The following is a 26,257-nucleotide window of genomic DNA, read 5'->3' as shown; positions in this document are numbered from 1 at the left end:
TGATGTCACAAGTTGTAGCTAACAGCCTTTTATTGCTATTGCCCATGGCAAAATACGAGTCACCGTAAGATCCTTAGTTAAATGCAAAAAAATAAAAAAGATTTATCTGATATTTGACTTTCATATCAACCATTATAAAAATGTATTGGGTTACAGTTAGAATATATTGTAAACAATTACTATAGTTTAGTTTAAAGTTTAGTTTGGAGATACAGTGCGAAAACAGGCCCTTCGGCCTACCAAGTCCACACTGACCATGTCTTTGGAGTGTGGGAGGAAACCGAAGATCTTGGAGAAAACCCATGCAGGCCACTGAGAGAACGTACAAATGCCGTACAGAGAGCACCTGTAGTCTGGATTGAACTCGGGTCTCCGGCGCTGTAAGGCAGCAACTTTACCGCTGCACCACCATGCCACCCTTCTATACCTATTTCTCAGATTGTAAAAACGTAGTTTCTTTTTTAACGTTGGTTCCTCCAGCGTTAAGTTTAAAAAACCTCTCAGGTAAGTGCAAACTTGCTCTTGGTGTGTTTGGTGTACTTTATTTTATCAACATGTATCTAGGTTTGATTATGGAAAAACCTAGGAACAAACCAAGACGGGCCACGTTAAAATCGGCAGCAGAAGACTGCGGTAGTGCGGGAAGCCGGCGGCCGTCTATTTCTCCCTCGGAGTCGCTGGCAGCTCCGGTCAGCTCAGCTACCTCAGAATTAGTTCCCATGGGAAGCAGCTTGGCAGCGAAGGGGGGTAAAGCCAAAGCTAAGTCTATGAGGCGAGTCCTATTGGACGATTCAGGCCAGGAGGATACTGCTTCCACATCCATGTCGGATGTGTTAGGCCGTTTGTCTCAGATGGAGCATCTTATGGAGAAGATGCTAGCACACAATATGCTCTGTGCTATGGAGCATACTCAGGCAGTTTAATTCAAAAGCCTGCTGCAGCTCCTGGTTCAGGGCTGCTAATTTCCTCCCACTCGGACGAGGGGAGTTTCGGAGATCAGTATGCAGCTGACTCCGAATATGAATGTGTGCCGGAGGCCCATGCTGTAATGCATGTTATGCGTGATTCGCATAAAGAAGGGATGCCCGCTCTTGCCTCCAAATTTGCTGTTCCTTCGGGGACAGGCAAGCCACTTCAAGGGGGAGTTGGCTAGAAGCAACAGCTACCTTACTTCCCACCAGCTGAAGGAAGTGACCATGGTGGATACGGCTGTGAAATATCCCAGTCCGGAAAATTGTCCAACCTTAAATGTGCCCTTAGTTAACGCCTCTATTTGGGATTATATTGGGGCCAATACGAAATCCAAAGAACTGAACTTCAACGGATCCTGAGGCTATTGTCCGCAGGGATCACGGCCTTTGCTAGGTCAATCGATGATGCTCAATTGTCCGAGGTTCAGCAGGATGCTATAGCACTGCTGTGCAACGCTCATTTTGAAATGAACTGTTTGCGGAAAGACGCCATCAAACCAGAACTGAATCCAAGGTGTGCACATCTATGCAAGGCCAGCAACATTCAGCTTCCAAAATTCCTCTTCGGAGAAGACTTGAGCAAACGGGTCAAGGACTTGCATGAGGAGTCAAAAGCTGCTGGCATGATCAAAGCATCTTTTATGAGCAAGACTCCCCTCCTCCAGCGTCAGCACCTCTTCGCCTCTACTAGCAAGAAGCGGTTTTCTGAGGCCAGTGGGAATTCCAGATTTGTCCTACCCGGTCACAAGTCTTTTTTAGGCCAAGGCCCATCCCGCCCATCCTGGAAGATGCGGCAGCCTCATGTCCCAACAGCTCAACGTTTCAAAGCGAGGGGGAAAAAACAGAACCAAGATTAAGGTCTGCTGGGCCTGGTGTCAGACCCACCTTTGAGGTAGGTGGGTCTGGTTCTATCAGTCACAAGGGGAGTGTGGAGGAATTTCAAGTGGGTGGCAGGTTAAGTTTGTTCTACATGAATGGTGCCGAGTCGGTCGTATACTTGCTCCAAACTAGAGTGTTTGGATATGCAAGAAGAAATACACGCATTGCACAAAAAAGGAGTAATTGAGAGATCAATTTATGAAAAAGATCAATATCTCTAATATATTCTCCAGGGTGAAGAGAGATGGTGGATGCCGTATCATCCTTGACTTGGCAAAATTCAACTCGTATGTGCAATATAGACATTTTAAAATGGAAAATTTCCTTACTGCTAAGCAACTAATTTCTGAGCTGCTTTATGGCATGCATCGATCTCAAGGATGCATATTACTCGATTCTGATTCACAAGGATCACCGGAGATATCTGAAGTTTAGCTGGATGGTGCAGCTGTAGCAGTTTAAAGTGTTACCTAATAGTTTAAGCTCAGCCCCTCGGTTATTTACCAAACTGCTTAGACCAGTGCTCGGCTTGCTTAGAGCTAAAAGGCATAGTATTATGGGCTACATAGATGATATTCTGATCATCAGGAGAACACTGCATTTGGCAAAACTAGCGGTTTCAGCTGCCAAGCTCATTTTTGAGAAATTGGGGTTTATCACCCATCCAGCCAAATCCAGATTCATACCAACGAGGTCTATTGACTATTTAGGGATTACTATCAACTCAGTGGAAATGTCTGTGACCCTGCCCATGGGGAAAAAACTAAATTTAATGGAAGCTTGTTATGTTGTTCTGATTACAGAAGAGCCGTCTATTCGCCAGGTGGCTACAGTAATTGGCAAAATAGTGGCTGCCTTTCCAGCCGCTCGGTTTGGGCCTTTGCATTACCGAAATCTGGAGCATGCAAAGGATCAGGCAATTTAATTCCACAGAGGTAATTTCGACAGACCTATGCAGTTGTTGCCTAAATCTAAAGCGGAGCTACAATGGTGGATGACCAATATTCAACATTGCTCCGGCGGGGTAAACCTATAATGACACTGCAGAGTGATGCAAGTGCACTGGGATGGGGAGCTACTAACACCATCTCTAGTTGCTGTGGCAGATGGAACATGAACGTGTCACCATTTCACCATAAATATGGCATCAATTACCTGGAAATGCTGGGGGGCATTTTATGCCTTGAAGGCTTATTGTAGGAAGCTTCATGACGTGCATGTTAGACTTCAAATCAATAACACTATGGCTGTGGCATATATTAATCACATGGGTGGAAACAAATCGATATCCTGTGATACTTTAGCTAATCTCATTTGGAATTGGTGTATAGACAGGAGAATTTAGATCTCAGCTCCTTACTTGCCGGGTAGGTTTAATGCGGTGGCATTAAGACCTCGTAAATTCAATGATCAAACAGAGTGGATGTTAGATCAAAAAGTATTTAACGACATTATTGCTCATTATGGTACACCTGATATTGATTTGTTCGCCTCCAGGCTTAATCACCAATTACCAAGATGTGTAGCATGGAAGCCAGACCCAGGGGCGGATGCTATAGATGCATTCTCTATAGACTGGGGGGGAATGTTCTTCTATGCTTTCCCTCCATTCTGCCTCATTGGACGATACTTGCAAAAAATCATGCAAGACTTTGCATCGGGTATTTTAGTAGTGCCTAACTGGCCTACACAACCATGGTTCTCTTTACTGTTAGGAGTATTAACGGAACCACCCATGGTTGTTCATAGACTTAAATATTTGCTTATTCAACCTGTTTCTCGGGAACCTCATCCGCTACATGACAGAATCAACCTGTTAATTTGCAGAATCTGAGTCGACCTTTCTTGGGGCTCGGATTATCCGACCGGACAGTGGACGTAATCACTGCAGCTTGGCGGGACGGCACTAAGAAGCAGTACATCTCATACATTAAACAATGGGAAGACTTTTGTCAATACGCATATAAGTTACTTTATGGCAGATATAGCCGATGTGTTGGAATTTCTTTCAACCTTACATTTTGACAAAAAATTAAGTTATAACACTATTAACACTGCTCGTGGTGCTTTGTCGTCATATTTTGCTGCTGGGATCCGGACACCATTCTGTCGGCTCTCACCCATTGGTATCCAAATTTATGAGGGGTATTTTTAACGAAAACCCTCCCAGGCCCAGATATCGGGAAGTATGGGACATTAATATAGTATTAATGTTGCTTCGCAGTTCGGCACTAGCTGCATCTTTATCTTTGGCCCAGCTCACCTATAAATTAGTCATGCTCATGCCGCTCGTTGCAGCACAACGAGTCCAGTCATTACAGAAATTAAGGCTGGATCAGGCAGTATATCCAATAATAAGGTAACCTTTTATATAGATGAGCTAATTCAGCAAAGTAGGTCAGGTGTGCTAGGATTTAAGTTGGAGCTCTTGGCGTATCCACCAGATCGCAGGTTATGTGTCGTCACATGCATTAAACAATACATAAAGGTTACAAAAGACCTTTGAGGCAATGAACTGGCTGTCTTCGTCAGTCATAAAAAAACACATAAAAGGGTAATGGTGCAGACCATTTCTAGATGGTTAAGACGCATATTAGCATTCGCAGGAGTAGACACAGATGTATTTAAATCTCACTCTACCAGTACTTTAAACATGGGCCAATGAGCAAACTTTTGAAACGTTTTATAATAAACCTATTATCAAGCCTGGTTTATTTGCTAGCAAATTTTTAAGTTCTGTTAATTATATCATTTGTTTATCCCTGATATGAAGGGACTATTTTTTCTATTAAAGCATGGACATATTTAAAGTTAACATCATGTTTCAATGAAGTATGTTTCTTCAGCCATGTCTGGTCAACTGGGGCAGTGTCTGCATGGAAACTGGGTCACTGCATGAAACCATAGAGCTTTGAAGTCTTCACGTAGAGACTCACGTGACTTTGATATAAAATAGAAAGATTAAACGAGAACTTACCGTTTGAAGTTTGATCTTTATTTATGAGAGGTTGAAGTGAGGGAATACGTGCCCTCCACTCCAAACCCTACTTCTCATAAAGATTATTCGGTAGTTCTTAAGTCGTTAATCTTCCTATAGCTTAGGTCAGCAACTATTCTGTGGTTTCATACAGCTGCTCTAAAGTTTGACACGCATGCGGACTGGCGGGCTCTTCACATATTCCCTCACATCAACTTCTCATAAAATATAGATCAAACTTCAAACGGTAAGTTCTTGTTTAATCTTTCTATTATTACTGCCAGTTTGGAAGAGTTAGAAGGGACCTGATTGAAATGTATAACATCCTAAATGATCTTGACAGGGCAAATGTGGAGAGGATGTTTTTTTTTTGTGGGAAAATCTAGAACTAGGGTTTCAATAGTTAAAATTAAGGGTTGTCCATTTAAGATATAGGTGAGGTGAATTGTTTTTCTGACCGTTGCAAGTTTTCCAGAGCTCTCTTCCTCAAATGGTGGTGGTAGAAGAAATATTTTAATGATGCCTAGATAAATTCTTGATAAAGCAAGGGAGTGAATGATTGCTCTAGTTAGGTTGAAAAACAGAGTTGAAGTATTAGTCACACAAACAGCTTTGGTTTAAACCAGCATCTGCAGTTCCTTCCTACACATGTCAGATCATGTATTAGTCAGATCAGTCAGAGTTATAGCAAATGGCAGACCTGACTAGAGAGGCTGAATGACCTACTCTTACTCCTCATTTGCATGTTTGTAAACGCCAGGTATTATGTTCGTCTGGTTGGGGAGAGGGCTGTATTTCCAGGATTCATTTTAAAAAAATAATAATTTAGCAACAATTTTCAAATTGTATAGTCTTTTCTCAACAATTCTGTGCTCCTTATCACTAAATATCACATAATTGATTTATATTAGATGACAAATCTTTTGTCAATAGGTTGCAATTTAGGGTATAATTTATTGTAGATTAGAATTATGATAAATGCACATCCCCATCTCTTCTGGATGCCTTTTATTTATTGAACAGCTGTTGGAATCTTCAAAATTACAAAGTTGTTATGTGCCGTTAATTTGTAATATGTAACGTTTTTGCATTTGTAATTCACTGTCTGCCCTGTAGACCTCAACACAATAAGCAGTTGGGTGAGAAACGAATTACAGATTTGTGAAAGTTTGTCTGCTCCATGGTATATTGCTGTGTTATTTTCTAATGACTTGTTGTTCCACTGTTTTAAAATATGCTCATCAGGGTGGCACAGTGGTGCAGTGGTAGAGTTGCTCCCTTATAGCACCAGAGTCCCGACTTTGCTCTTGACTATGGGTGCTGCCTGTACGGAGTTTATACTCCCTGTGACCATGTGGGTTTTCTACGAGTGCTCCGATTTCCTCCCACATTCCAAAGACGATGGAATTGGGAGGAAATCGTTAATTGGCTCTGTAAATTGTCCCTAGAGCACCAGATTGAACGAGGGTATAGGTGATTGTTGGTCAGTGCGAACTCTTTGGGCCAAAGGGCCAGTTTCCATGCTGTATCTCGAAACTAAATTTAAAATAATTTCAAATGTTTAACCTATCCCTTCCTACCAATTCTGAATCCATCTACTGAGTTCTCACTCATCAATGTTCCACCTTCCACTTACTCAGTCTTCAATGGATGGCATTTTTAAGTTAAATTGTGAAAGCTGAGCCAGTTGTGATTCCATTAAAGGAACACTGTAGCAATTACTTACAATAACTTAATCTGCATTTTACTACATAAAAATAAGATTTGAATTGAATAGGAAATATAAAAACAAAAATGTTAAGATTTAAATGGATACAAGTAATAAGATTACTCTATTGTTTGAATATATTGCACAGAATTATCTTGTTATATCCACGATGCTATACCCTGTCTTGTTATATCCACGATTCTGAAATATGTGGAAATGATAAATCCTTGAGGCTTTACTTCAAATATTTCCGTGAAGGAACTTGGAATCCTTACCATGTTTCCTAAAGTGTAAGGAATACAGTACTAAATCATTATAGGACAAATATATCATTGTTTGCATATTGGTGTTGCTTACATTTTTTAAATTAAATATTCATAAGTTCTGTGGCATTATAAGAATCTATAATCATTACCCAAATTACTTTAGAAATACAGAATGTTAACAAAATCATCTGCAAGTATCTTCTGATATCTAATATTCCATGGTGATGGGTTATAAAAGAGCTATTAAATCTGTTTGGTTTATTTTCATTTAGCAAAACTGTAAGGTTTAGTGGCTGTGTTCTGAACTATAGCAAAAGTGTATCTGCTGAGTTGGATAAAATAGCCAGCATGATAGATGACAGGAGAGAGAGACAAGGCTATATTTCATTTTATGACTGGAAGATGAAAGATCTAAAGATGCTGGAGGTGTAATGCTTCAGTTGCATATGTTCAACAAGTCTAGTTTCCAACCACTGTCAGTTTTTCTTGCCTACATTGACTAAGCGTATTGCATGTTGATTTGTGGGGTGAATAGGGTATGGAGGGGGTGGGGTGCAAGGTGATTAATCTCATTAACAGTTGTCTTGCCCTGTGGTGAATCGCCTTCCCATCACTTAGCTGCTTTCCTGATACGAGAAGGAGGAGAAAAAAAAACTGTAGGAGGAAACAACAGCAAAGATCAACGGAAAGACAATATGACTCTCTGTTACCCTGTCTCCCTTTCTTCCTCTTTGATAAAGGGAAAGAATGCTCTTTTCAAGTTGAAGCCTATTGTTCAGAAACATGCTGAGCCGTGACACTTGAGTAACAAGGAGTTATTTTGTTCTTTACTGGCAGGTGAAAAAAAAAGGCTCAACTCGATTCCGATGTTTCATATCCTCCAGGTTCCAGGTAAGAGCTCTGCTGAAATTTTACTATGTGTGCTATGTTTAAGCATTGTCTTTACTTGCTCTTGTGTTTTTTTTCAAAAATGTGCATGGGTAAAAAATGCTTTCAAGAATATATTCTGTCAGCTAATGCAAAATAGTATCAGTATTTCATATTTATCAGTGTTATGTAGAATATTAAAAAAAGAGTGTTGTGCACAAACAGTTGATGCTTATTTTTTTTATTGATAATTATGCAGTTTGGCTGAATAAATATTTCTGGGTAGAGCTCAGAATATTAATAATCAAGCCTATTTTGTTACATTGTTCTCTTTAACTTGGAATTAGTGTGAGATGCAATCCCACGATTTTAGATATCTTCTTATCTTGTGTAAATTATAAATTTTTCTAAGATATTTTAGATAAAATAACATTTTAATTAGTTAATATTACCGTCTTTTTGAATATGCGACTTTAGCTTCTGCAAAGGACTTGCAAATTCACAGAATTGTTTTTGTGTAACACTTGATCTCAAAGAATTCCAAAACATTTTGCAGCTAATGAACTATTTTTGAAGTGTAGTATTTATAATGCAAAAAGACCCATCAAACCTCAACCAACTATATTGCAACAATCTATTATTTGATATTTTGATGGAGGGAATGACATTTGATAGCCCACTATTCTCCTCCCCTTTCAAATAGACCATTGGGTTTGTAAAATCGCAATTGTGAACAGTTTTAAATATTTTCTATTTCTGGGTGAAGATCCTGAAATCTTGATTCATGAACGGGGCATTTACAATTAGTGAAGATTTGTTTCTCTGCACTATTACTAAAATTAATATATCTATCCGATCTATGTCTCTTATAATTCTCCTCCACATTCCAGAACTAAGAGCAGGACAAAGTGAAGAGGGAATCCAGTACATAGTAGTAAGAGCGTGCGATGAGAAGGGAGCTGGTGGGTGTTGAGTTGAATCAGATGAGGGGAGGCAGGCCTTAGTGAAACCAGGTAGGGAGGGAGAGAAGGTGGAAAGCAGATTTTAAAAAATTAAAAAGATTTTAAAGAAAAATTAGCCAGATGCAACTGAGGTGGGGAGAGGATAGAAGTAACAGAGGCTGGTGGGTGATAAGTGGAGGAAGGAACTGCAGATGTTGTTTTAAACTGAAGATAGACATATAAAGCTGGAGTAACTGAGTGGAACATGCAGCATCTCTGGAGAGAAGGAATTCCTTCTCTCAAGATATCAAGATATGTTTTAGTCTATCTTCGATAAGTGGAATCAGGTAAGGCAGAGTTGTTGTGCAGATGGAAGCAGATAAGGGAGGATGAAGAGTTCAGGTAACAAGAAGGGAGGGACGGAGAACGTGAAATAGTGAACATTGGTGGCCTGGCGGGTGTGAGAATGGAACACGGGGGCTGTGGGTTACCTGAAATGAAGTTCAATGGTGAAAACAAGGTTATTTGAGGGAACCCATGAGTGGCTGTTACCAGCCTGTCCTGCAGGTAAAGTAAAAGGTCGTCAGTGTTTGAATATGGAGTCTCCATGACTACCCTAATAGTGATGACCGATGAACGGGCAAGGCTTGGATCGGCAGCAACTGAAGGATCTAAGGCTAAGAAGCTAAAAGTCCTGCACCTGAAAATACACATGCAGATTTCAGCAGGGGTAAAGGTTATAGATTTCAGTATTGGGTCAAGAGTACAGTTTGATTGCTGACCTTTTAAGTAGTGTAGAACAGGGAAAATATGGCTATTGAAACCTGATTGTTCTGTGAGTAAATAAATCTGATCATTTTTTAGATGAGTGCGTTTGGAAATCTCTTGTGTGACGTACATTTATCGTTGATGTTATTTGGGGGGTTTTGCACCAGAGAATAATGAAGCACAAAATCCTGATCTAAAATAAATATACAGATTTCCAGGAAGGTTGGAAAGCATTCAGAAATATGTATAAATGACTTTATTCTGGATTAAACAATGCCTATATTCTTTAAGATCTCTGTGAACAAATTGTTAGCTGATTTATTTTCTAATATGAAAGTTGTTATACCTAAGCATGCCACTATGTAGATGACAAAGTAAGGTGACTTTTATTTATTAACTAAATTTTGGCAATGCTTTGGCCCCAATTGGAATATATAATTTAACTATATCTGAGATTCACGGACAAACAAGAACTATTTCTTACTTATAGGTCTATGGAAATGCAGGATCTAGCAAGTCCACAAGGTCGAATCAGTGGAAGTAGTGAGTCTCCCAATGGTCCAAAGCTTGACAACTCCTGCATTAATAATAATTCCATGACCCCAAATGGCACAGAAGGTGAGTGGGTTCAATTAGGTTTGAGATGATTTGGAACAAAACAGCTTTGGATATCATACATTAATTCAATGTATGTTTCCTTTCAAGCACATTGTATTATAACATGCAATTTCTGACGGTGACCTTTGAAAATATTGTTTACTTTCATCTGCGCCCTTTGATTAGGCTCTTGGATATGGGGGAAAAAATCATCTGATGAAAGAAATGCATTATTCGATCCTTCATTTGGCAGGGAGATAAAAGCAAAGTTAGAAGTGAGAATTTCAGTGTACTTTTATGTAAAATGTATCCATACTGAATACAGAGTTTATATTTTTTTAAACGTTTTCATCTTGTTCTTATTTTCTATATGAACTAGACCCTTCCAAGAATTATATTTTAGATCTTTTAAAACACAGGTGAGAAAATATGCAACATAACCAGTGGAAATGTTATCACAATGTGAGTTTGAGTATCTGCCAAGACAGCATGATGTGACAATCCCGCTGCACCAAAAAATCCCAGAGTATCATAAAGGACATTTCCCACCCCGGACACTCCCTGTTTGAACTGTTGCCGTCAGGCAGACGGTACAGATCTACAAGGACAAGGACGAACAGACTAAAAAACAGTTTTTACCCCACTGCTATAAAAGCACTAAATGTAGCCGCCAAGGAACGCAGGGGCGAGACATACTAAGGGAATGTGGTACACTATGAAATCGACAGAAGGATGGAGGGTTGGGTGTTTATGCGTGCTATTTTCGTGATATTTATTTTAGTTGTTTATCTTTTAATATTTTACCTTGTATGTATCGTTAGCTTTTAGAAATGTTTGAATGGTGCACTGACTGGCTGACATTTTTAAATTTTGTTGTACATGGTTCATGTTACAATGACAATAAAGAAACTATTCTATTCTATTCCCAATGTTGTAAATTAAAATCGGGAGATGACATTAGTGATTGAGAATAGGAAGTAAAGTCTACTCTCTGATCATAAGGTTAAAATAATCAAAAGGTGTCATCCCTTGATGAGACAATTCTCAGCTGCACCGTGCTTACCATGTTATTTCTGTTCTCAATAGATCTAATGCTGCTGAATAATCTTCTTATATTTTCTACTTGCAGTTACAATTTTGTTTATTTTACTCCACTGATATTATATCTCATGAGCTGATTCTATCTCACGAGCATGTATGCTTGAATGATAGATAATTATTTTACAGAATTCATGTTGTCCGTATGGAGAGGTGCTGAGCAGCACCTGGTATAAACCATCCCTGGCCAATGTCACACACATCCTAGAATAATACTGGTGGAAATCTGGGAGCTAATTACATACATGGTCCCTTGGTTTTAAATGCAACATGACTATGATGCTAGTGAGAAGAATAAGGAATTTGTTACACACCCAAAATCCTTGTGTTCAAACTAGTTGAAAACTAATAAGGAAAATGTTTCCTCTATATACTTAGTGTAGTGAGAATAAAGCCCAGCTTCATGGTCTCTACCATTTACAGGAAAAATCCCTAGCAATATTTATTGTAAGATGTGCTTCTCCAATGCTACCACATCAACATAACACTTAACGTTATGATAAATTTAAAGATTTGTGCTTCCATGATCGCAATACAGCCTCAAGCAAATGGATAATACAAATAGACACAAGAAACTGATGATGTTTGAATTGTGAGTGAAATACAAAGTGCTGGCATAACACAGTTGGTCAGGCAGCTTCTCTAGAGGACATGGACAGATGACATTACGGGTCATGACCCTTCTTCAGACTGTCACGACTGGAAATGTCGCCTGTGCATTCCATCCTGATCTGCTGAGTTACTTCAGTGATATCTTTGTTGATAACACAAGTAACTATGTGTGAGGGTTATATTGATATTCTTGCCCAAAATGTCCATGGTGATTGAAATACCGGGTTATACAGATAGGGAATTAGTATCTGTTGATAAAAGTAATTGCATTATAGTTTATAATAAATTCAAAATCGAAAATGAAAACAAAAATGCTAAGATTACCCAATAATGGAGAGAGATCTTCAAAGAGAGAAACAGTGTTCACTATTTAGGTTGCTGCGCTTTCTTCAGAACTATCTAATAGAGATGAACACCTTATATATGAGATAGTGTTGTTGACACATATGAGATAAGCCCTTTTAAATCAGGATTAAAACATATAATTGGTTTAGTACATTGATCAAGTTCATGAGTTGGATTTTCATTTCTCTTCAAGCATAGAAACCTCACAGAACAGATTGGTTTGCTATTGGAGGGCCGGAGACATTTTCATTCTGATCAAACAATTGAATGAAAATCTGAATTCTAAAATAGGTAGGGAATTGAATTTTGAGTTATTATTGTCACGGGTACTGAGGTGGAGTGAAAAGCATTTATTTGCGTGCTATCCAATTAATTGGGATCTTGCTATCCATTACAATTAAACCATATACCAGTACAACAGGTTTTGCATCAGTTTAGAGGAAAAGGGAACATAAAATGTCTTGAGTCCACAATGAAGGTAGGTTGAAAGAAAGATCTGGTTTACCCTCTAACTTGTGGGATAAAGTTCAGTAGGTTGATAACGGGAAGCAGCTGTCAGCTTCTTGGTCCGCCAAGGCATACTGGATCTCCCACTTGCTCACCTTCCCATTCCCATACTGACATTTCTGTCCTCCTGGGGGGTAAATGTCCCCCCCCCCCCCCCCTTTAAGAGGTGGGGGACGATTGTCCCCCCCCCCATGTTTTGTCATCTGGACTTTATCAGCCGCTTTCTAAAGGCTGAATCGGCCCATTTGCGGGGCCTTTCAGCGCCCGGCGCGGCTTAAAATCAAACTGCTGCAGCGAGGCGATCAAGGCTCCCGATGTTGAAGCCCTCGCCAGTCAATGAAAGTCCCCATGAACAGGCCGATTCAAGCCCATGGCCGAAGCCTCATGTGTATGCGCATGCGCACGCGGGGCCGCCAAGAAATTGTGTCCCCTGCATGTTTTGACAGCAATTTCCGTGCCTGCTGCCCTCTACCTCCTCCAATGCTCCACACACAAACTGGAGGAACAGCATCTCATATTCTGCTTGGATATTTTACAACCCAACAGTATGAACATTGAAATTTCCAATTTTAGGCAATAACATACTAAACCCCCAGCCTCTCTCTTCCATGTGCCCCAACTGGACAAACCCATTTCTCCTTTTCCCTTCCACCTACATTCTTTCATCTGGCTTCGCAATTTACAACTCTTAACTCACACCTTTAGTCTTTTCATCTCTGGCCTTTGTCATCTGCATACATAGAAACATAGAAAATAGGTGCAGGAGTAGGCCATTCGGCCCTTCAAGCCTGCACCGCCATTCAATATGATCATGGCTGATCATCCAACTCCGTATCCCATCCCTGCCTTCTCTCCATACCCCCTGATCCCTTTAGCCACAAGGGCCACATCTAACTCCCTCTTAAATATAGCCAATGAACTGGCCTCAACTACCTTCTGTGGCAGAGAATTCCACAGATTCACCACTCTCTGTGTAAAAAATGATTTTCTCATCTCGGTCCTAAAAGACTTCCCTCTTATACACAAAACACTGCCTCACCTATATCTACCTATTACTTGCCTAGCTTTGTCCTGCCCCCCCCCCCCCCCAACAATCAGTCTGAAGAAAGGTCCTGCCTCGAAATGCACGGAGGTTGCAGGTAGTGGAAGGTAAGACCTTTTTTTCACCCAGTTTTATTCCACCAAGGAGGTCTTACCCTCTACTACCTGCAACCCCAGGCAACCACCTTCAACTAGCATCGCAACCAGCTTTGACTAAAAAATTACCGATTTTTAAAACGGCAACCTAGTCGCGGCCGGTTTTGAATTTTTTGAAATAATCGCCGGAACATAGAAGAAACGGAAACCACTTTTGACCATTAGGGAGACTGACAAAAACCTCCAGGAACCTCACGGAAACCGCACGGAAACCTTGGGTGGGGCGCAAAGTCTCCAGAGGTTTCTGTTCAGGTTTCCTAAGTGGGACAGGGACCTTATCCTCACTGATTGTGATCTATGGGTCACAAAATAGAGGAGCCAGTGGTAGAGAGGGATGCCGACTCCTGTGTCCAGGTATTTGGAGATGAGTTTGGATGAGATTATGGTTTTGGAGGTGGAATAATATTCACTAAATGGGTGTTTGACTGCTATAGTTATGTGTCCCTTTTATCTGGATGTTCCAGAGATGTGTGTGTATAAGTGTTGGAACACGCTCCATTTTATGAGCTTGACGATTTAGCTCCATACTTTATCGGCAGTACAGTAAACATTTTGCACATGATGAGGGTGGGCTTAGAGCCCAATGATGCTTGTCCTACAGTAGTCTGCACAAGCACCAAACGTCTAGAATAATACAAGTTGTAGCAGTTAAATTATCAATGTACTGGAAAACAAATGGTAATTGTAAAATCGGATCCATATAATGAGACTTCAAAAGGAGAAAGGAAAGATAATTACACAAAAAGGGCAAATCAGTTGAATTGTATGTTAAAGATAGAATATTTTGGTCAAATGGAGTATAGATGATCAAGAAATTGTAGGTACAAGATAGTGGCAAGGCCATATGCCAGAAGTGCAGATTTTCTGAAGATAGACATAAAATGTTGGAGTAGTTCAACGGGACAGCCAGCATTACTGGAGTGAAGGAATAGGTGACGTTTCGGGTCGAGACCCTTCTTCAGACTGAGGGTCAGGGGAGAGGGAGACTCTCAGTCTGAAGAAGGGTCCCGACTCGAAACATCACCCATTCTTTCTCTCCAGAGATGCTGCCTGTCCTGTTGAGTTACTCCACCATTATCTGTTTACCTTCGGTCTAAACTGGCAATTCCTTCCTACGCATGATTTTCTGATGTGTGCTTCAAGTTGAATAACTTTCAAGTTTATTGAGAAAACATTTGCTTATTGTGCACATTGTATATGTTACCTGAATGCATATGTACGAATATACAAAATCAGTTGTAATATTTAATTTGCATTGTCTATATTTTAATAATAACAAGCAAGTGGAAAACTCTGAGCTGTACACGTTTTGAAACATAGTTTTGTTGAAAAATATTAATGGGAAAACAAAATGCTGAAGTAACTCTGGGTCAGACAGCATCTCTGAAGTACATGGATTCGGGTCTGGACCCTTCAGATTGATTGTGGGGGTAAGTGGGATGGGGGGAAAGAAAGCTGGCAGAGAGGGGGGCAGGTCAAATCCTGGCAGGTGATGGATTGATACAAGTGTGGTGTTTATTAATGGGCAGATGGTTGGGAAAAGGCCAGAGATGAAAAGACAGGTGTGAGACAAAAGGATTGAAGAGTTGTGAATCATGAAGCTAGAGGCTGGAATGTTGGTGGAAGGGGAGAGGAAAAATAGGTAGAAGTCTCGGAGGTGCACAGGGGAGAAGGGAGAGGGTTATGTTGTTACCTAAAATGTGAGAATTCAGTGTACATACTATTAGAGTGCAAACTACCCGGCAGAATATGAGCTGCTGTTCCTCTAGTTTGTGTGTCATCTCACTCTGGCAGTGGAGGCTGCCCAGGACAAAAAGGTCAGTATGGGAATGGTAAGAGGAGTTAAAATGGTTATCAACAGGGAGATCCAGCAGGCCTTCGTGGACCATTTCGCATGTTCACATATTCTGTCTTTTATTTCTGGCGTCTTGTCTAACCATTTGCCTATTTAAAAACCGTCCTCACTTGTATCTACCTATTACCAGTCTGGTTTTGTTCTGCCCCTCCTTGCTTCAAGCTTGCTTCTCTCCTCTTTCCCCCCCCCCCCCCCCCCCCCTGCCCCACCCCATTAATTCAATTCAATTCAATTCAATTCAAAGCACTTTATTCGTCCCCGAGGGGCAATTTAAAAAGGCGCATTACAGTGGCTTTTTAAAAAGGGACACAATCAACAAACATAAGCAGCACGCATACTGCACAATCAACCAGCACACGCATTTCACAGACACACTGCACAATCACACATCAACATTCAACACATAGCAATAGTTTTAAAATGCTTTCTAAGTGCTTCAATTAAAAAAGTGCATATAGAAGGTTATTTCATTTCATATGTTCATGAAATCAATGTTAATCAATTTGAAGAAGGGTCCTGTCTCATAACGTCACCTATCCAGAGATACTGCCTGCCCTGCTGAGTTACTCTAGCACTTAGTGCCTTCTTTGTACACCAGCAACTGCAGTTCCTTGCTTTTACAGTGAGAAAATACTCTTGCCTTGTCTACAAAGTTATATAGATCATGTAATGGGAGAAGGTCTTGAGGTCAATTCATTTTATTTCCTTCTAGGATTATTTGGTTTCTTCAAATAAAATTCAACCAAAATGATATTCTTCTTCTTTATTGCGATCTAAGAAACTCTGCTTATAAAATTCAGAAAATCATAATTTTTGTCTTATTTCATTTTGCATTCTAAACTAGTAACTCGTTGTCCTTTAGTGAGAAAATGTGCAAATGTGTTTAAAGCTTTGCTGATGTTACTGTGCACTGATAGATAGGAGACCTGTGCTTTTGTGTGGGATACATTGTTCCAATTACATTTTCATAGCCTGAGATGCAATTTTGGCCTTGCAGCTAAATAGAAAAATCAATCGAGCTTTGATTCACAATCAGCATACACTAGATGCGAATTCGATTTCTCCCATTGAATTATTACATCAGTATCAAAAACATTAATCTTGAAAGTAAAATTGAATTAATAGTTAAACTTTAACATTTGTTTGAAGAGTTTTCTATTTCAGAAGTGCAACATTAAAATACTTTATTTTAAATTAGTTAGTATTAGCTGAACAATTTTTATCATTCTATTGTGAAGATTCAGATCAATGTAATAATTTCACTTATTTGTTCATTATTGTTAGTACTTAAAGTCCTGAATTTAGTTAACAAGTGTATGCCAAGCAACAACATGTGATGTCACACCTATTTGACTACTTTACCATTTCTATTTGATCATGTTATGAATTGTACAAAAACACACCTCGTGCCACCGAGTTTCACTATTTCAGCCTACATCAAATACTAATAAGTATACACTATGCCAAGACCTGTAGATGTCTCTTTTTTATGCAGCTGGAAAATGAAGTTTTGTGTGGTTCCAAAGAAATTAGTTTGGCTGTAGGAAGTTAAATACTGTTTTCATATTCTCAAATGGCTTGAGTTGCCCTCGTGAGATTATAGTACTTAACCATCCTTTGGGTCACGTTCTGCAACATTTAGCAACATTAATGGTAATTAGTATTTCAGGTGGTGGAGTTGTGCTACAAATAAATAAAAAATGGGAGTCATTTTGTAATACTCCCTCATTGTAATCTTATCCATATAACTCATTTCGATGTCTTCCAACCTTGATAATGTTGAATTTATAAATCCACTGTTTTTACTTCTAATTTCCATATAAATTATACGTGGTTGCAGGAGGGCTGTGATTGGAAACTAAATATTCCAGGATTTCGCTGCTTCAGGTGTGATAGAATTGGAGGGGCAAGAGGTGGGGGTGTTGCATTGCTAGTCAGGGAAGATATATTTCAGCAGTGCTTTGGCAGGATAGATTGGAGGGCTCATCTAGGGAGGCTATTTGGGTGGAATTGAGAAGTGGGAAAGATGTAGCAACTCTTATAGGGGTGTATTATAGACCGCCAAACGGGGAACGAGAATTGGAAGAGCAAATATGTAAGGAGATAGCAGATATTAGTAGTAAGCACAAGGTAGTGATTGTGGGAGATTTCAACTTTCCACACATAGACTGGGAAACACATTCTGTAAATGGGCTGGATGGGTTGGAGTTTGTAAAATGTGTGCAGGATAGTTTTTTGCAGCAATACATAGAGGTACCTACTAGAGGAGGGGCAGTGCTGGACCTCCTGTTAGGAAATGAGACGGGACAGGTGGCGGAGGTATGCGTTGGGGAGCACTTCGGGTCCAGTGATCACAATACCATTAGTTTCAATATAATTATAGAGAGGGTCAGAACTGGACCTAGGGTTGAGATTTTTGATTGGAGAAAGGCTAACTTTGATGCGATGCGAGATGATTTAAAAGGAGTGAACTGGGACATTTTGTTTTATGGGAAAGATGTAGAAGAGAAATGGAGGACATTTAAAGGGGAAATTTTAAGAGTACAGAATCTTTATGTTCCTGTTCGGTTGAAAGGAAACAGTAAAAATTGGAAAGAGCCCTGGTTTTCAAGGGAAATTGGACATCTTGTTCGGAAAAAGAGGGAGATCTACAACAATTATAGGCAGCATGAAGTAAATGAGGTGCTTGAGGAGTATAAGGAATGTAAAAAGAATCTTAAGAAAGAAATTAGAAAAGCTAAAAGAAGATATGAGGTTGCTTTGGCAAGTAAGGTGAAAGTAAATCCAAAGGGTTTCTACAGCTATATTAATAGCAAAAGGATAACGAGGGATAAAATTGGTCCATTGGAGAGACAGAGTGGACAGCTATCTGCAGAGCCAAAAGAGATGGGAGAGATATTGAACAATTTTTTTTCTTCGGTATTCACCAAGGAGAGGGATATTGAATTATGCGACGTAAGGGAAACTAGTAGAGTAGCTATGGATACTATGAGGTTCAAAGTAAAAGAAGTACTGACACTTTTGAAAAATATAAAAGTGGATAAGTCTCCAGGTCCTGACAGGATATCCCCTAGGACATTGAGGGAAGTTAGTGTAGAAATAGCCGGGGCTATGACAGAAATATTTCAAATGTCATTAGAAACGGGAATAGTCCCCGAGGATTGGTGTACTACGCATGTTGTTCCATTGTTTAAAAAGGATTCTAAGAGTAAACCTAGCAATTATAGACCTGTTAGTTTGACTTCAGTGGTGGGCAAATTAATGGAAAAGATACTTAGAGATAATATATATAAGCATCTAGATAAACAGGGTATGATTAGGAACAGTCAACATGGATTTGTGCCTGGAAGATCATGTTTGACTAATCTTCTTGAATTTTTTGAAGAGGTTACTAGGGAAATTGACGAGGGTAAAGCAGTGGATGTTGTCTATATGGACTTTAGTAAGGCCTTTGACAAGGTTCCTCATGGAAGGTTGGTTAAGAAGGTTCAACTGTTGGGTATAAATTCAGGAATAGCAAGATGGATTCAACAGTGGCTGAATGGGAGAAGCCAGAGGGTAATGGTGGATGGCTGTTTATCGGGTTGGAGGCAGGTGACTATTGGGGTGCCTCAGGGATCTGTGTTGGGTCCTTTGTTGTTTGTCATGTACATCAATGATCTGGATGAAGGTGTGGTAAATTGGATTAGTAAGTATGCAGATGATACCAAGATAGGGGGTGTTGTGGATAATGAAGAGGATTTCCAAAGTCTACAGAGTGATTTAGGCCATTTGGAAAAAATGGGCTGAAAGATGGCAGATGGAGTTTAATGCTGATAAATGTGAGGTGCTACACCTTGGCAGGACAAATCAAAATAGGACGTACATGGTAAATGGTAGGGAATTGAAGAATACAGTTGAACGGAGGGATCTGGGTATAACCGTGCATAGTTCCTTGAAGGTGGAATCTCATATAGATAGGGTGGTAAAGAAAGCTTTTGGTATGTTAGCCTTTATAAATCAGAGCATTGAGTATAGAAGCTGCGATGTAATGTTAAAATTGTACAAGGCATTGGTGAGACCAAATCTGGAGTATGGTGTACAATTTTGGTCACCCAATTATAGGAAGGATGTCAACAAAATAGAGAGAGTACAGAGGAGATTTACTAGAATGTTGCCTGGGTTTCAACAACTAAGTTACAGAGATAGGTTGAATAAGTTAGGTCTTTATTCTCTGGAGCGCAGAAGGTTAAGGGGGGACCTGATAGAGGTCTTTAAAATGATGAGAGGGATAGACAGAGTTGATGTGGACAAGCTTTTCCCTTTGAGAATAGGGAAGATTCAAACAAGAGGACATGACTTCAGAATTAAGGGACAGAAGTTTAGGGGTAATATGAGGGGGAACTTCTTTACTCAGAGAGTGGTAGCGGTGTGGAATGAGCTTCCAGTGGAAGTGGTGGAGGCAGGTTCATTGGTATCATTTAAAAATAAATTGGATAGGCATATGGATGAGAAGGGAATGGAGGGTTATGGTATGAGTGCAGGCAGGTGGGACTAAGGGGAAAAAAAAATTATTCGGCACGGACTTGTAGGGCCGAGATGGCCCGTTTCCGTGCTGTAATTGTTATATGGTTATATGAATGTGGTGGATCTGTGGAATTCATTGTCGCAGATGGTGTGGAGTGCAAATCATTGGGTATTTTTAAAGCAGAGATTGATAGGTAAAATTTACGGGGAGAAGGCAGAAGAATGGGATTGGGAGGGGAAAAATAGATCAGCCATGATCAGATGGCAGAGCAGACTTTATTGGCTGAATGCCCTAATTCTACTTCTGTCTTATGGCCTTGTACACAAACTATTGTTATTGTCAAAGATAACACAAAGAAACACAATGAGCCAGATCATGCTCAGTCCACCACTATGCCCATGGTTGGACATGCCATTTTCTCCATGGTCACACTTGCTTTGCCTGGCTGTGTGTGTCCAGTTGTCCTCCAGGACTTTCTACCTCAATTATCCTACCTAGTGGATCTCCAGAGTGCAAACTCCAAAGCTTCACCCGACAGAAGACTACGATTGCCTCCTGATAATTTGGTGTTGCCCAAGTCCTTTGAATAATTTATAAATGTTTCCAGTAATTGAATGGGTTTAAATTATGTTTTCTTTTAAACATTATTGGGTGGGGGGGTTTAGAGCTAAGAGTTCTGCCATTATCCCCCATTATATTTCATTATTTGGCTATATTAATTGAACTTGGAGCTATGTGAAATGAGATGCAATGAAAAGCAAAATTCTGGCAAAAGTCCTTTATGCCTTTTATATTGCCTGTCATCACAAACTGTTATAAATACTTAATTTTTGATCTTGTGAGACTTGAACTGTCAATCTTTCCAATTTTCTTCTAATATCAGTTGAGTGCCTTCTATGAAATTATATACTCGCAACCATCTATCAGACTTTTAGATATCCCAACTCCTATAAACCAACTCCCTCACACCACATGTAAATGTGTCCATCTTTCCATGAATGTAAATTATATTCCTGGATGAAACTATTAAACATCTCTTCCCCAAAACCAAAGCTCTGAATTATCAATAATAGCTTTGACATTTTGAATCCTAGTCTTAATTTCCCAAAATAGCCAAGTTTCTGTTTTTACATCTGGATTTATGAATTCAAAGAATTCCATCCTGAAAAAGGAAAATAAAACTTTCACTGCCAATTCTATTCTAATAAACATATCTCTTGTCTACCAACCCTTAAACCCTGGTCAAGAGCAGCTCATTGCTCAATCTTCTTATTGACAATCACCTTTTAGGTGATTACAACAATACTATGCTCAGTATAGCAGATTGGTTGTAAGTTACTGGTATCTATATCAATGCAGGGCTGCCTGGCTCTGGTACAGGACCACAAATTCACTTAATTCTTCGATTTGTTCCCTTGTGTGCTCTTTGGGTGTGAGATGATATTTTAACCTTTCGTGACAACTGATTAAAAATCTAATTTTTTTTTTTGGCAAGAAATCATGTTGGCTGCACTTTGTGATTTTTTTTTTTGTGTAATGTAATCAGGCTCTAAATTATGTTAGATTCCTAGATTAGAATTATGTCCGGAATTACCTATAAAAATATATATTTTTTCAACAGTTGCTAATCAGATCAATGAAACATTTTTCCTTGGATTTTTGACAAGTTATGATGTTCATTTTATTTTCAGTAACAAAATAAATTCAACCTATTTCAAAATCTCTTACTGAAGATTTATTTAAGAGTTATTAATTAACAATTCTATCTGGTATCTTGGAATTGAGGCAATTATATGTGCATAATGGCAGCAATTTTTGTATTAACTGCGGAGCCATTGAAAAATGATGGTTAAACTTGTGAGGATGAAACTATTTTATTTAAAAGGTATTTATTTTACTTGAAGAAAATAAAAAGATGAAACTCGAAAGCAGAATATCCTCTAGCACATAAAATATCAATGTTTCTTATTAATCAAATCCACAAAATCCTTTTTTTTTTAAATTGCCTGCTTTCCTTACTAATAACTATTGTGATGAGTGCATAAAATTAGCATTTAAGAATAATGGATGTAAGGAATGAGAAGAGGGTAAATCATGCGCTTAATGCCACTTAAGAATAATTCCCGAGAGAAAGAACTATAGAGCTGTTGGGCTATTAAGTTTATTGTGACATTTAAAATAAAGTCAATGGTAAAATAAATAGTAATTGAGTTATAAGCTTTGTTCTTGGCTTGGTGATAGATGGGTACTAATTGATCACTTCAATGAATCATTCAAGGTTGGTTCATGGTTAATGGAGCAGATGTAAGAAAATAAATGATCTTAACTGTTCCAATATCATTATCAGAAAAAGTGATAATAGGAAGGATATTCAGCAATTCGTTCTCTTGATGTACAGAAAGGAATGTTGGAACATTACTTGGCATTTTCCTGATATTTCGCTATGTGTTTTGTTTGTTCATGGCTGGGGGCAATAACTCGTGTCAGTGGGCAAAGTTTCGGGAGTCTTCCGATACAATGTGAAACTTGGCAGATTAACACGGAACAGCATCATAGGATTGTTAGAGCACCAAAGGAGGCCATTTGGCCTTCTAGTCCATACTGGCTTTGTATAAAAGATCTCCAGTTAGTTCCACTCCTCGTCACTCTCTGCATAGCCCTGCAGCTTTCGTTTACCAATACAGGTGCACAACCTTTTATCCGAAAGCTTTGGGACCAGGCACTTGTCGGATTTTGGACATTTTCGGATTTCCGAATGGAAGATTTTTAGCGTAGATTAGGAAGGTAGCGCGGGCGGCTTGAAAAGTCTGGAGCGGCTGCCTCCTCCCCGGAGACCGGGGAATCATTGCAAAAATGTTAGTCAGTTAGTTTGGAGGGATGTTTTGTGGGGGGGGTGGTGGGGGGGGCTAAAGGGGGAGGGGGGTTAAGGGGGAAACTTTTGATTCTTAGTCCCCTACCTGGTCGGCGACTCCCAACATCGCGGAGCTGGGGGCTCTGTCTGACCGCGGGCGGCGCCGGTTGGAGCTCCGACCCCGGCAACTCTTCCCCTGGCTGCGAGGCGCTCCAAATCCAGCGCTGCCCGCGGCCGGCTGCCCGCAGTCCCAGCTCCGCGAATGTTGGGAGTCGGCGGCCACAGCGCTCCGGAGCTTACCGCACGGCGACCCGGTAAGGCATTGCCCGCTCCCCGCTGGTATCCCAGCGCTGCGACGCCGCCGACTCCCAACATTCGCGGAGCTGGGGCTGCGGGCGTCCGGCCGCGGGCGGCGCTGGATTTGGAGCGCCGCGCAGCCAGGGGTAGAGTTGCCGGGGTCGGAGGTACAACCGGCGCCGCCCGCGGCCGGACGCTCGCAGCCCCAGCTGGGAGTTGGCGGCCACAGTGCTGCGGAGCTTACTGCACGGCGACCCGGTAAGGCATTGACCGCTCCCGGCCTCTCCGACCAGGTAGGGGACTAAGAATTAAAGTTTACCCCTTCACCCCCCCTTCACATAAAAGCCCTCCAAACTAACTGACTAACATTTAAGCAATGATTTACAGATGTTTAAGTGTCTCCCCGGTCTCCGGGGAGGAGGCAGCCGCTACAGTAGTACAGACCTGGGTTGACCGTGGGTCGTTTCGGGTCAAGTTTGGCGCCAAATGCGAGCTTTGGTATGCAGACGAAATCCTGGAAAAATGGCCGGTTTTCGGAGTTTTTCGGTTTCCGGAACACCGGATAAAAGGTTGTGCACCTGTAGTAGGCAAGATAAAGCCAACAGTACTATAATTATTGCTGCCTACCAAATAACCTGGCAAATATCAGAAATTAATTTGTGTATGTCTTGCCTACAAAAGTATTGGTTCATTATTATCATGTGTTCTGAGGCCGTGTGTAAAACTTTTATTTGCATGTTATCCAGCAAAATACTATACACAAGTATAATCAAGCCATACACAAATACAATAGGTAGTGCGCAGAGAAAATTACTACAGCATAGAATATAGTTTTACAACATTGCAGTTGTGGAGTTGAGGTCCATTGTAGCTTGCAGTTATAGAGTTGAGGTCCAATGCCACAGCGAGGTAGGTCAGAAGATCGGGACTTCACCCGAACTTATGCGTGAACCATTCAATAGTCTGCTAACAGAGGGGAACAAGCTGTTCCTAAATCTGGTATATGCTTACAAGATTCTGTATCTTCTACCCAATCGGTGAGGGGAGAAGAGGAATGACCAGGGGTTGATAAAGATCCTTGATTATATTGGCAGGGGTGGGGGGGTGTTATGAGAGGCTGGTTACAATGATGATCTAGGCTACAGCCACAATTCTCTGCAAATTCTCAAACCAACTGTGATGCAACTGGATAGTATGCTTTCCACAGTGTATTCATAAAAATTACTACAAGAGGTGTTGGAGTGGCCATATCTTCAATGTGGGTGACTCAGGGCAGACTGTTGGGAATATTTATGCCTAGGAACTTGAAGCTCACAATCATTTTCAATTCAGCATCATTGATGCTGATTGGGGCATGCTTGCTGAAGCCAATAACTGACTCCTTCATCTTGCTGACATTGAGGGAGAGGATGTTTTCTTGACACACCTGTTACAAAATTATCTACTTCCTTCCTGACATCTAACTTGTAATTCGAGATCTAGCCCACTGTAGTGGTGTCATCCGCAAACCTGTAGATGGAAATCGAGCACAATTTGGTCACACAGTCCGGACTGTATGGGAAGTGTAGTAAGGGGCTGAGAATGCATTCTTGCAGGGCTCTGGAGTTGAGAATTATTGAGGTGGACATTTTGTTGTGTATCCTCACTGACTGGCACATGGGACAGTCGAGGATCCGGTGATCAAGTTGGGGACTGACTCCCAGATTCCGTATGAGATGTTTTGGCTTGAGGGTAAGGTATCTTCCATGTGGTATTAGGATCATAGGTTTTGGCTGTATAGGCTTATCACATTAACACGGGTCCCGTCAGGATGAGTTTTCATGCAAGTTGACATTTTAGAATCTTTGTAAAATCATGAAATTCTACTTTTGTATTTCCTTCCTCAAATGAACTTGTTAGCTGGCTAATGGTCAACCCTTGGAAAGATATGAATAGGGTTCATACTTGTAGCTGGCTAGTTTTCACACAACGGTTGGTCAAAGAGCTTCTTCCTAAGATTCAAACTCTGAGTTAGTGCATACAGATCTTGAGGAGGGCCACTGTATGATTCTAAATACAAAGTGCAGTTCTCGTTTTGAAACATAATATTTTGAAATGTGGCATGGGAAATCATTGTCTGATATTGTAAACTTTTGGAACCAAAAGAATAATTGATAAAGTAAAGTAGAAACTTCAAATAAGTATTGAACCTCTTTAAACTTTATAAATGCAAGAATAGATGAAAAAAGTACTAACCAGAGTACCCCATCAGCCAGTTCAACTTTCTCTGCTGGTACTCTATACTTGTTTGCCCTCCCATTTCAAATTTCTTTATAAATAATTTTCAGGATGTGTAATATGGGGAAATACAGCCTGATATTTTGTTTTAAATGGATGCTAAACACCCCAATTTTCCTGTTATATCAGACCTAATTTTAGTTTCTCAATGTTTTCTTTTTTGCTTATTGCTTTTCAGTCAAAACGGAACCAATGAGCACCTGTGACATTGCTACAACGACCCAAGAAGAGGCTTTAGACAATTTCTCAGGTAAGGGTGATAAATATTATGCTCTCCATGTTTTAAGCAAGCTCAATGCAGATGAAGAATCGGATTACAGGTTTCATCCCTGCAAACCAGCCCTAAAGCTAATTCCACTCCTGAATTGCTATTGAAGTGAAGAAGGGACATTTGTGAAATCAATAATCCAGCATCATGTTGTTATTTACCTGGGTTGACTTCCCTTCACCCTGCTCAAGAGAAATATAAGCTATGAAAATGGTTGCTAAAGCAATATGAATATTACAATTGAGCTGTAATTTGGGAAAGAAAAGTATTAGCCAGGATTTGGGGAAGCCAGGATATTAATGAATATTTTCCATTATTTGTATAAAGGATCACATACAATGTAGAGGCGTGCCGAATGTAATCATTTAATGTGCCATCAAACATACCCCTTCATATGTCCGATAGGTTAGACTTTACAGCATGGAAACACGCCCCCTCAACCCATTGAATCCGTGCCGATCGTCAATCG

General features: G+C 40.2%; 1 protein-coding gene across 17 annotated transcripts in view; it reads left to right on the top strand.

Annotated features, from left to right (window-relative positions):
• The window catches only part of eya1 (EYA transcriptional coactivator and phosphatase 1), a 158,795-nt gene that overhangs the window by 6,195 nt on the left and 126,343 nt on the right, over positions 1-26,257 (top strand). For 13 of the 17 annotated variants that reach the window (XR_008723331.1, XR_008723332.1, XM_055634460.1 and 10 more), the window contains 3 exons: positions 7,639-7,692; positions 9,868-9,995; positions 25,699-25,770. Coding sequence is in view for 14 of the 17 variants with exons in the window: in XM_055634460.1 (XP_055490435.1) it covers positions 9,872-9,995; positions 25,699-25,770 (196 nt within the window). In the remaining 3 variants the exon portion in view is untranslated. Of the gene's footprint in view, positions 1-7,638; positions 7,693-9,867; positions 9,996-25,698; positions 25,771-26,257 lie in introns of those variants that run through there. The other 4 variants (XM_055634470.1, XM_055634469.1, XM_055634471.1 and 1 more) reach the window with 2 other exon arrangements.

The sequence above is a fragment of the Leucoraja erinacea genome, chromosome 4, assembly GCF_028641065.1.
Source record: "Leucoraja erinacea ecotype New England chromosome 4, Leri_hhj_1, whole genome shotgun sequence".
Lineage (NCBI taxonomy): Eukaryota > Metazoa > Chordata > Chondrichthyes > Rajiformes > Rajidae > Leucoraja > Leucoraja erinaceus.
Note: the sequence above shows the minus strand (reverse complement) of the source record. Positions and strands in the feature narration are given on the sequence as shown.